Raw genomic sequence first — 12,265 nt, forward strand, 5'->3', positions numbered from 1 at the left:
GAGGTATTGAATAGGATTGGGGAGAAGATAAGTTTGTGGCACAACTTGACTAGGAGAAGGGATCGGTTGGTAGGACATGTTTTGAGGCATCAAGGGATCACAAATTTAGCATTGGAGGGCAGCGTGGAGGGTAAAAATCGTAGAGGGAGACCAAGAGATGAATACACTAAGCAGATTCAGAAGGATGTAGGTTGCAGTAGGTACTGGGAGATGAAGAAGCTTGCACAGGATAGAGTAGCATGGAGAGCTGCATCAAACCAGTCTCAGGACTGAAGACCACAACAACAACAACAACATCTTTTAAAGCTGGTTCTTGGGACTTTGACGTTCTCAAGATAGTTTACATCTATCATCGAGTCTCTTCCAACTCGGTTCATTGTCTCTCTCTGTGACACCCTCCCACAGATTAAATAATCCTGTGACAATTTGTGCTGCCCTTCTCTATATACGTTCAATATCCCCCATTACTCGTATTTCGTATGGGTCCCACACACTTAAGCAATATTCTAGAAACAGTTACACAATTTGTAAGCAATCTCCTTTATGGGCTGATAGCAGTTCCCCAATAAACTGAAATCTGCCACCTGCTTTACCCATGACTCAACCTAGTTTTTTTTTTTATTATCAGTTCTTTGGTCAGCTTTAGTCTTCCTGTTATCTAATTAGACACCTGGACACCTCTATTGACACAGCAGTAATGAATTTTTCTTTTCATGCTTCATATGCTTACATGATTGTTTTAATTAAATCTGGTGTTACTATCATTATTTGTAGCCTATAACTGTTGTGGAATATTTACCTAGTTTGTTCCATGAGCACATTGCACACATTTAACCTCTCTAAATTTAACCTGCTGTATCTTGTGTTTTTGCTCAAATGCGCTAAGTCTTAACCATTGTATTAATCAAATAACTGAAGAAAAGTGTGAAAATTAAATGTGGCGTTTGGAATGCAGGTACTTGGTAGTTGCAACTATTTGTAAGGAAGGGTACAGTGATACGCAGACTTGACACATCATCAAACTGTGGTGAACTAGTTGAGACAGAACTGTGACTGTAATGATGAACTCTCGCCCCTCACACTTGGCATTCCATTTTAACTCATCTGTTTGAGATATGGTCAATCCTTTGAATACACTTGTATGGTGGGGTGTTTTTTACCAGTGATACTTGCTTTAGTGTTTTCTACCAGTGATACTTGCTTTAGTGTTTTCTTCCAGTCCTGTCTTGTCTGGAGTACAAACAGAAAGTTTGAGGAATTATTTGTAAATAAATCACGTGCATCATTGTAGGTTGTGTTGTAACAGAATTCTTCTTTTGGTATTTGGAGGTAAATATTATTTGCTGATAATTGTCAGTATCATTTAATAGTCACTAACAACCATTCACCATAAAATATTCCAGATGGCGAAAGACTTGTGGGAATGCCAGCAAAGCGTCAAGCTGTTACTAATTCTGCAAATACGTTTTATGCAACCAAGAGACTTATTGGAAGAAGGTTCAATGATGCTGAAGTGCAGAAGGACATGTAAGAATTGTGCCACTTCTCTAAAAGTTGAATTTTTTCTGTGCATATAATTTACTGTACATTGGATACTATTTGAGTACTAAATTTTGTGTAAATAAGAAACACATCACTTAATCCATGCTTAGTTATAATCCGGTTTAGAAGCATACATCACTCAAGTTTACAAAAGTGTTTTCTTTTAACATTCTTTGACAGTGTGTCTTTCCTTTGTCGAAGTTAATAAACGTTTTGGAAATGGCTGACTCACATGTTGACAGTGTGGTAACACAATGATACCTCTAACTTGGAGTAGTAGTATTGACACAGTATTTAAGACTGGCTGAATAGGTCCACCTCACCTGCTCTGTATTGCCCCCACCACTCTGAGAATATTCTCAGTCATTTGAGAAAATCGTGAAAATGAACAAAATACTGTTGAATGCTCAGACATACACTTAAAGTACTCTCAAATCCACATATTCAACAGTATTTTCATTTATCCTTGATTTGCTCTAATGGATTTCCAAAAAGTATACCAACACATCCATCTCATCATTTATATACACCCTTCTGAGTAAGAATGTATCCCCACAACAGAATAATGGAACATTCTGAAAACTAAAGAGTATTTGGGAAGTTACTACTTGACAGCCTTCAATGGGAGGCTGGCAGTTTAATATAAATGTTTAAATAGCTCATGTGAGAGAAGAGTACAGAATGAGCTACTTATGGTCTGCTCTTCATTTGGTTCTCTCCATTACATAGTAGTGAAATGCCTTAAAGATCAAATGGGTTGTCATCATGGGAATAAAATTCATTTCCATCTTGTGCTAAATTGATATGGTCAGAATCATGGTTGCATCTAATGATTTAGTGGAGAATAAAATATGGCTCAAGTCAAATTGGTTTATTACTTTGTTTTAATAAATGCGGCAAACTTACAAAAAATAAAATAAATAAAAAAATCATGATTGAAGATACTCAGTCTGAGGGTAAACTGTGATGGACATGGCCACTCCACTTATAGCACTAGTAATGCCTCTGTCTGTAAATATATGAACTACACTGATGATTAAAAACATTGTTTTGGTGTTTGTTACTTCTTGTGCATAATTGCCACATAGGCAGTCACTTGTCTTGCTTAAGGCTGGGATAACAAGGAACATGCTGCCAACAAGGGCCGAATGCAAGTTTTCCAGCTGCAGGCGACAACTTTTAAATCAGCCGCCGGTACTAGTAGCCGACAAATTACATTTGTAAGCTGCACTATTCAAACACTATGCTCCTCTTCCCCCCCTCCTCCTCTTCCCCCCTCCTCCTCCTCTTCCCCCCTCCTCCTCCTCCTCTTCCCCCCTCCTCCTCCTCTTCCCCCCTCCTCCTCCTCTTCCCCCCTCCTCCTCCTCTTCCCCCCTCCTCCTCCTCTTCCCCCCTCCTCCTCCTCTTCCCCCCCTCCTCCTCCTCTTCCGCCCTCCTCCTCCTCTTCCCCCCTCCTCCTCCTCTTCCCCCCTCCTCCTCCTCTTCCCCCCTCCTCCTCCTCTTCCCCCCTCCTCCTCCTCTTCCCCCCTCCTCCTCCTCTTCCCCCCTCCTCCTCCTCTTCCCCCCTCCTCCTCCTCTTCCCCCCTCCTCCTCCTCTTCCCCCCCCTCCTCCTCCTCTTCCCCCCCTCCTCCTCCTCTTCCCCCCCTCCTCCTCCTCTTCCCCCCCCCTCCTTCTCCTCTTCCCCCCCTCCTTCTCCTCTTCCCCCCCCCTCCATCTCCTCTTCCCCCCCTCCACCTCCACTTCCCCCCCCTCCTCCTCCTCTTCCCCCCCTCCTCCTCCTCTTCCCCCCCTCCTCCTCCTCTTCCCCCCTCCTCCTCCTCTTCCCCCCCCTCCTCCTCTTCCCCCCTCCTCCTCCTCTTCCCCCCTCCTCCACCTCAACCCCCCTCCTCCTCCTCAACCCCCCACCTCCTCCTCTTCCCCCCCACCTCCACCTCCCCCCCTCCTCCACCTCTTCCCCCACCTCCTCCACCTCCCCCCCTCCACCTCCTCTTCCCCCCACCTCCACCACAACCCCCCCACCACCTCCTCTTCCCCCCCTCCACCTCCTCTTCCCCCCCTCCACCCTCCTCTTCCCCCCCCCTCCTTCTCCTCTTCCCCCCCTCCTCCACCTCATCCCCCCCCCCCCACCACCTCCTCTTCCCCCCCCTCCTCCACCTCTTCCCCCCTCCACCTCCTCTCCCCCCACCACCACCTCTTCCCCCCCCACCACCACCACATCCCCCCCCTCCTCCACCACTTCCCCCCCCACCTCCTCCACTCCCCCCCACCACCACCTCTCCCCCCACCTCCTCCACTTCCCCCCTCCTCCTCCTCTTCCCCCACCTCCTCCTCCTCTTCCCCCCTCCACCTCCTCCTCCTCCTCTTCCCCCCTCCTCCTCCTCCTCCTCCTCTTCCCCCCACCTCCTCCTCCTCTTCCCCCTCCTCCTCCTCCTCCTCCTCTTCCCCCCTCCTCCTCCTCCTCCTCCTCTTCCCCCCTCCTCCTCCTCCTCCTCCTCTTCCCCCCTCCTCCTCCTCCTCTTCCCCCCTCCTCCTCCTCCTCTTCCCCCCTCCTCCTCCTCCTCTTCCCCCCTCCTCCTCCTCCTCTTCCCCCCTCCTCCTCCTCCTCTCCCCCCTCCTCCTCCTCCTCTTCCCCCTCCTCCTCCTCTTCCCCCCCTCCTCCTCCTCTTCCCCCCCTCCTCCTCCTCTTCCCCCCCTCCTCCTCCTCTTCCCCCCCTCCTCCTCCTCTTCCCCCCCTCCTCCTCCTCTTCCCCCCTCCTCCTCCTCTTCCCCCCTCCTCCTCCTCTTCCCCCCCTCCTCCTCCTCTTCCCCCCTCCTCCTCCTCTTCCCCCCTCCTCCTCTTCCCCCTCCTCCTCTTCCCCCCCCTCCTCCTCTTCCCCCCCCTCCTCCTCTTCCCCCCTCCTCCTCTTCCCCCCCTCCTCCTCTTCCCCCCCTCCTCCTCTTCCCCCCCCCTCCTCCTCTTCCCCCCCCCTCCTCCTCTTCCCCCCCCCCTCCTCCTCTTCCCCCCCCCCTCCTCCTCTTCCCCCCCTCCTCCTCTTCCCCCCCTCCTCCTCCTCTTCCCCCCCCTCCTCCTCCTCTTCCCCCCCCTCCTCTTCCTCTTCCCCCCCCTCCTCCTCCTCTTCCCCCCCCTCCTCTTCCTCTTCCCCCCCCTCCTCCTCCTCTTCCCCCCCTCCTCCTCCTCTTCCCCCCCCTCCTCCTCCTCTTCCCCCCCTCCTCCTCCTCTTCCCCCCCCTCCTCCTCCTCTTCCCCCCTCCTCCTCCTCTTCCCCCCTCCTCCTCCTCCTCTTTCTCCCCTCCTCCTCCTCTTCCCCCCCTCCTCCTCCTCTTCCCCCCCTCCTCCTCCTCTTCCCCCCCTCCTCCTCCTCTTCCCCCCCTCCTCCTCCTCTTCCCCCCCTCCTCCTCCTCTTCCCCCCCTCCTCCTCCTCTTCCCCCCCCTCCTCCTCCTCTTCCCCCCCCTCCTCCTCCTCTTCCCCCCCCTCCTCCTCCTCTTCCCCCCCTCCTCCTCCTCTTCCCCCCCTCCTCCTCCTCTTCCCCCCCTCCTCCTCCTCTTCCCCCCTCCTCCTCCTCTTCCCCCCCCTCCTCCTCTTCCCCCCCTCCTCCTCTTCCCCCCCTCCTCCTCTTCCCCCCCTCCTCCTCTTCCCCCCCCCCCCCTCCTCCTCTTCCCCCCCCCCCCCTCCTCCTCTTCCCCCCCCCTCCTCCTCTTCCCCCCCCTCCTCCTCTTCCCCCCCTCCTCCTCTTCCCCCCCTCCTCCTCTTCCCCCCCCTCCTCCTCTTCCCCCCCCTCCTCCTCTTCCCCCCCCTCCTCCTCTTCCCCCCCCCTCCTCCTCTTCCCCCCCTCCTCCTCTTCCCCCCCCTCCTCCTCTTCCCCCCCCTCCACCTCTTCCCCCCACCTCTTCCCCCCACCTCCTCCTCCTCCTCCCCCCACCTCTTCCCCCCACCTCTTCCCCCCACCTCTTCCCCCCACCTCTTCCCCCCACCTCTTCCCCCCACCTCCTCCTCCTCCTCCCCCACCTCCTCCTCCTCTTCCCCCCACCTCCTCCCACCTCCTCCCCCCACCTCTTCCCACCTCCTCCTCCTCATCTTCCCCCCTCCTCCTCCTCCTCTTCCCCCCCTCCTCCTCCTCCTCTTCCCCCCCTCCTCCTCCTCCTCTTCCCCCCTCCTCCTCCTCCTCTTCTCCCCCTCCTCCTCCTCTTCCCTTATTAACTTTGGCCTGTTTTCTTCCCTTTCCTCCTCTCACAGAACCGCTCCTTCTCTTCAGCCAGAGAAGAAATCTTCTCTGGCACCCACAGAGGATGGGGCTCCCACTAGAAATCCCCATCTCCAATGTATCCAGGACAAGAAACCTTTTATTTTGAACAGGACCAATGCTCTGTGGGCCTCAAGGCTGCTCATTCTTTCATATCTTACAATTCCTATGACTCTCTTTGCTACCACATCTCCTCACATCTCCTCACACCCTCCTTAGGAGGAGTAGCAGACGCATAAGTTCAGGACAAAGCCTCTCTGACATCCTATGGGGTGTTGCTCCCCCTCCCTCTGAATTCAATCATACATTCATTGATGACACTCAATGCTTACCTCTGACGGTCACTGACTTGGCACAGTGATCTATTCTGGCCTGTTCAGTGGCCATCCAGCCTCTAATACTACTCTCCTCTGATGAAACTCTTATCACCATCTTCCAGAATTGGTCTCTTCATTCTGTCTGCTATGTAGCTTTCGTTGTATTGCAGGAATCTTGTTTCATGGATACACATTGTGGTTTCCGAGCCTTCTGCCAGAACTGGGTTGATCCTTTGAGAGCCTCCAGTGTACATTGGTTCACCTGTTGCTGGAAGCAGTGGCTGTTCAGATCTGTTTAGACTCTGCTGTAAGAATATGCAATATTTTGTATCCCCCCCCCCCCCCCCAGACTGGCCTCCTATGCCTCCTGCTGTTCTTGCCCTCCTTAAACAGCTCCCTCCCCCCTTCTTCTTGGTGTTTTGGCACCCCAACCATCTGTTGGGTGGTATTGTGACCACTAACTGGGGCAGCACTAACCGGGGCAGGCTTGTTAAGACCTGCTGGCTGGGCTTCATCTCTGTCTCCACAATGCAAGGGCCCTGACACACTTTGGTGTGACACATGGCACTTACTCAGCCGTTGAGATATCCTTCTGTAATCCTGGATTCCTCCCCTCCATTCAGTGGAGAATTCATGACAATTTTTGCAACAGCGATCAATTTGCGATCATCTTATCTCTTCTCCAGCATCACTGGCCTTGGCCTTTAGTAATGTGGATTGGGAGGGCTTTTCCTCAGCTGCAATCCCAAGTGCTCCACCACAGGATGGCATTGATGATCCCTTCAGCAGTTGCTTCTGTGATTCCTTCTTCCTCAAATTCTTCCCCACAGAAGACTGTCCCTTGGTGGACCAGCAAGATAGGTGCTGTTTATAAAGTCCACCATCACACCCTCCGATACTACAAGCAGCATCCATCTGTCGATCAACCCCTGGCCTTTAAACAGCTTCTTATTTGGCCCAAAAGATTTGTAGGGGACAATATATCTCTGCCATAGGGCTGCATACTCCCTCTTGACAGGTGTGGGCAAAGATCAGGTGCATATTTGGCTGTTGTCCTGTTGTAGATGTCCTAGGAGTTTCCAAAAGTGGTGCCGTTGCTGAGCATTTAACCCAGGCCTCAGAATTGGTCCACTAACTGTCCACATTCAGTCTTCTCAAACACCGTCTGGAACAATTCCCTTTGTTTCTTTCCCTGCTGCCTGGAGCCTTGTAACACCCAGTTCCGTTAGTGGCAATTTACCAGTTCCCTTGCCATCTGCTCAGACATGGCTCCTGGACCAGTTAAGTCTCCTAGCAGAGGCAGGGGTTCCACGAAGTGTGCTCTGCACCAACAACAGTTGAGCGCTTACGCATTATGCATCCGCTGGTACCTGGAGCATCCGAACTCCCATCTCGTCTTTCCAGATATGTTGATCCTCCACCAGCAATGGTGGCCCACGTCTGGAGTTATGATCCCCACTGCTGGCACAACGTATATATTTGGGACAGTGTAGCCGTACAGATTAAATACACACATCAAAAAAAGTTTTGCTTCACCTCGATTTTATAACCTATACGGAAAACTGGAATAATAGTGATCAACATAAACGTCATTTCCGCCCCCCCCCCCCCCCCCCACCCCACCCCCGGCAGTAGCATGTCCTCTTGTATTGACTATCCACAATTTCATCAAGGCACTGTTGGTCCAGATTGGCTCACTCCTTAATGGTGATATGGCATAGATTCAATCTATCCCAGGCATGTTTGATAGGGTTCATGTCTGGAGAACATGCTGGCCACTCTAGCCAAGCAATGGCGTTATCGTAAAGGAAGTCATTCACAACATGTGCATGATAGGGGCACAAATTGTCATCCATGAAGACGAAAGCCTCGCCAGTATGCTGCCGATGTGCTTCCACTATCAGTCAGAGGATGGCATTCACATATCGTACAGCTGTTACGGCGCCTTCCATGACCACCAGCAGCTTACATCGTCTCCACATAATGCCACTCCAAATCAGCAGGGCACCTCCAGCTTGCTGCACTCACTGGATAGTGTGTATAAGGCCTTCAGCCCGACTGGGTTGCCTCCAAACACATCTCCGACGATTGTCTGGTTGAAGGCATATGACACTTACTGGTGAAGAGAACGTGATGCCATTCCTGAGCAGTCCATTCGGCATGTTGTTGGGCCTATCTGTACCATGCTGCATGGTGTCATGGTTGCAAAGATCGACCTCGCCATTTACGTCAGGAGTGAAGTTGTGCATCATGCAGCCTATTGCGCGCAGTTTGAATCGTAACAGGATGTCCTGCGGCTGCACGAAAGCATTATTCAACATGGTGGCGTTGCTGTCAGGGTTCCTCCGAGCCACAATCTGTAGGTAGTGGTCATTGACTGCAGTAGTAACCTTTGGGCGGCCTGAGTGAGGCATTTCATCGACAATTCCTGTCTCTGTATCTCCTCCATGTCTGAACAACATTGCTGTGGTTCACTCAGAGACGCCTGGACACTTCCCATGTTGAGAGCCCTCCCTGGCACAAAGTAACAATGCGGACGGGATCAAACTGTGGTGTTGACCGTCTAGACGTGGTGGAACTACAGACAACATGTGCTGCATACCTCCTGCCTGGTGGAATGACAGGAACTAATCGGCTGTCGGACCACCTCTGTCTAATAGGTGCTGCTGATGCATGGTTGTTTACATCTTGGGCAGGTGTAGTGACATCTCTGGTCAACGTCTATCTTCAGGAGTTCTGGGAACTGGGATGATGCAAAACTTTTGTGTGTGTGTGTGTGTGTGTGTGTGTGTGTGTGTGTGTGTGTGTGTGTGTGTGTGTGTGTGTGTGTGGACAGAGCCTATATTCTCCGGGGATTTTTTCATCCAGGACAAATTTGGGAAACAACCAAGAATTTTTGAGGATTTCGGAAATTTTTCGTTTCTTAGTTTTCAGTTAAATTTCTGTAGAATAATTTTACTTTTGTCTTACTACTGCAGAATAATACTGCAGCAATAAAACATAAACGAGAGAATAACACCAAAATAAAACTTTAATTGCAAAGAAACTGCACTGTTTGGAACAAAACGCAGTGGACATAAGTGTCTGGAACACAGTGGACATAAGTGTCTGGCAACAGCAAAATGTGCCAAGGCTTTAAGATTAAGAGTATATAATACTACAATAACAGCAAAGTGCTTTTGATGAACGTGATGTCAGAACTGTTTGTTTCTATCAAGTTGCAAGAAAATATTGTGAACCGTGGTTTGAAAAGCATTGCATAGTAAATTTCCTTTTATGTAAGACGAAATATGTTACGTGTGAGGATGTGCTATGAATTTCTTAAATTGTGGGTCGTTTGATGCTTTCGAAACTTAACACTTTGAGAACCAGCCACTCAGAAAAATTTCAGGCTCAGCAGGTCAACCATTTATGCCATCATTTAAAATTTTACCGGCACATTCGTATTTGATGCATCTGAAAGAGTAACGCACACTAAAAAAAGACAAATTTTTTCATATTTATCATAATACTTTCATAGATTACAAATTATGCAATAACAATGGCAAAAAGTATAATTATCCTTTAAAAAAAGTTGAGGTGAATTCTTAAGCATTTTCACGCATATTCAGCTTTTTTATGGAAATGTTGAAGTGCTCTACGGAACATGTATTCAGCCAGGTAACCCATGAAATGTTCGCTGCACAACAGCAGTCAAATTTATAATCGTGCTTTTCAGATGGTGCAGTTTAACCTGTGCTCTTAGGATCCTGGCTACCACACACTCTGAACAAGAGCAAACAATTTTTGACGACCAGTATTATATGTGAAAGCTTAGCCTTTCTTGATGAAAAATATCATCTAGTAGTCATATTTTGGAAAGCAAGTATAAATGTTACTGCATTATATTTTCCCGAATTCTAAGTTACTGCAAGCCCACTGAGTGCTATATGGTCTCTTTTTCCATATAGTAGCGTGGGTATTCTTGTCTTTTGATGTTCTGTGTTCGAAAATTACCTTGCTGTATTTGATGAATTTGTATATATACTTTTGTAGTGCCAAAATAAGCAGTGTAATTGTTGCCGCACATTAAAGATCTTTCATGAATGTGTTGTTTTTGCTGGGAGTGCCGGAAAGTTCTACACCGGTGTATAAAGTCTGTACCATTCAATGGAGTGATATCATTTACAGGTATACTGTGTGAGGGAGTGTTTGCTTTTAACAGAATATGGGCTGTGAGAAAGTAATTAAAAGGAAGTTGCCTGGTAGAATTTAGCACAGAGTGCACACATTTAATCATTGTTAGTTGGTTTAAGAATTGAGAAAGAAGGATGTAGGCCTACATGTAGAAGAGACAATGAGACAGTGGATGGTTTCAATTTTATTTTATAATGTAATGGTAAATAATGAAAGGATTAAAAGTAACCACTCACTGTACAGTGGTGGCATTGAATTGTCAGTAGGCACAAATAAGGACAGAATGTTGCCACCTTCTGCTTCACAATGCACACTCTGTGCAAAATTCTCCCATGTTGCTTCTGTCTTCCAGTTCATTACTCCAGTCCATTTTCCACTAAGGAATTTCCTTCCTTCCTTCCTTCCTTTTCTTATTACTGAATACCATTTCATTTTCCATCTCCCTTAAAATTACAAAATCACTTATTTTATTTCATCATAAATTCTTCAATCTCCATCTGCGGAACTAGTCTGCGTACATATTTTTATTTCTGTGAGGCTTTGTCTCTTTCTCGGCAACAGAAATACATTCACTGTGGTATTCATAGTTGTTAACCTGCAATCATATATTTTTTTGGTTCATTATTAGGCATACTCTTATATTGTCCATTTCAAATTTTGTTGATAACCCTGTACTCATCTAGCAAGAAATCTTTTTATTTGTGCCACTACACTAATTCCACTTCAATCTCTCCCATTTCAAGTTCTCTAACCTACATGTCGAATTAAGGGACATAATGTTGTATGCTCTGCCCTGTAGAATGCCAGTAGTTTGTTCTGTTCCCAGTAGTCCTTGCCTGTGATTTAGTTGCTGACCACACTGGCTGACAAGAGAAAGTGAAGCACATCAGAAGACATGGTCAGATATCAATGTAATGCCTTACGTACAACCACCGCCGGTGGATGTGCAAATGATTAAAGAGTTTGGCACTCTGGCATACAGAATGGCTGTCAGAATGCATTAGTGTTAGTGTTGGGTACCAAGCTAGGTAGAATATGATGGTGGCTGGGAAGTAACTATGTATCATTGAATTGATATTGGTTGAATAATATTGGAAACAGAACATTAAATAGTATAGTGATTTTCCATACCGCGTAATACCGAGGTGGTACACTCGACAGTGAGAAAGATGGCTGACTGCATGGATTGCTTCATAGTTTGAAGTGTGAAATTTGATTGTTCTTTTGGAGAGTTGCTGGCATACAGTGAAGGAAAGAAATGAATCAGTTCGTCTGGAGGCAATAAAAAATTGTCATTCGAAGATAATGACCACAGATTTGGTGAAGAATGCAGTGAAAACAGGTGATCCATCCATGTCATTGGTGTTCTGAGAATGTGACAATTCTGCAGAACTCATGCAGTGATAGCCTGAAGAAATCGATACAGCCTGCAGCATGTGAAAATGGACTCGTGGGGCACCTGTGCATCAAGTATTTTATAAAAAATTAAACTTTTGAGCATGGAAATCCCATTACATGCAGCAGCTGACACTGGAAGACTGTGATTGCAGGATGGAGAATGGGTGTTGGTATTGGATTGGCACTAAGATTGGCTCCAATTGTATCGCATCACCTTCTGGAGTGATGAGGCCATATTTCTTGATAAGTTTCATCAGTCAGCATTATTGCCAATACTGGGCGTCACAGGATGCTGATGTTACGGTGTAGAGGATGTATTCTCGTCCAAAAGTGACCATGCGGTGTGGCATATCAGCTACGAATGTCGTTGGCCCACATGTCGTTGGCCCACATGTCGTTGGCCCACATGTCGTTGGCCCACATGTCGTTGGCCCACATGTCGTTGGCCCACATGTCGTTGGCCCACATGTCGTTGGCCCACATGTCGTTGGCCCACATGTCGTTGGCCCACATGTCGTTGGCCCACATGTCGTTGGCCCACATGTCGTTGGCCCACATGTCGTTGGCCCACATGTCGTTGGCCCACATGT

General features: G+C 48.6%; 1 protein-coding gene across 1 annotated transcript in view; it reads left to right on the forward strand.

Moving 5' to 3' along the window:
- The window catches only part of LOC124802455 (heat shock 70 kDa protein cognate 5), an 88,224-nt gene that overhangs the window by 32,370 nt on the left and 43,589 nt on the right, over window positions 1–12,265 (forward strand). Inside the window, exon 4 of the mRNA XM_047263240.1 lies at window positions 1,404–1,527. Coding sequence (XP_047119196.1) covers window positions 1,404–1,527 — 124 coding nt within the window. The remainder of the gene's footprint in view (window positions 1–1,403; window positions 1,528–12,265) is intronic.

Source organism: Schistocerca piceifrons, chromosome 6, assembly GCF_021461385.2.
Source record: "Schistocerca piceifrons isolate TAMUIC-IGC-003096 chromosome 6, iqSchPice1.1, whole genome shotgun sequence".
Taxonomy (NCBI): domain Eukaryota; kingdom Metazoa; phylum Arthropoda; class Insecta; order Orthoptera; family Acrididae; genus Schistocerca; species Schistocerca piceifrons.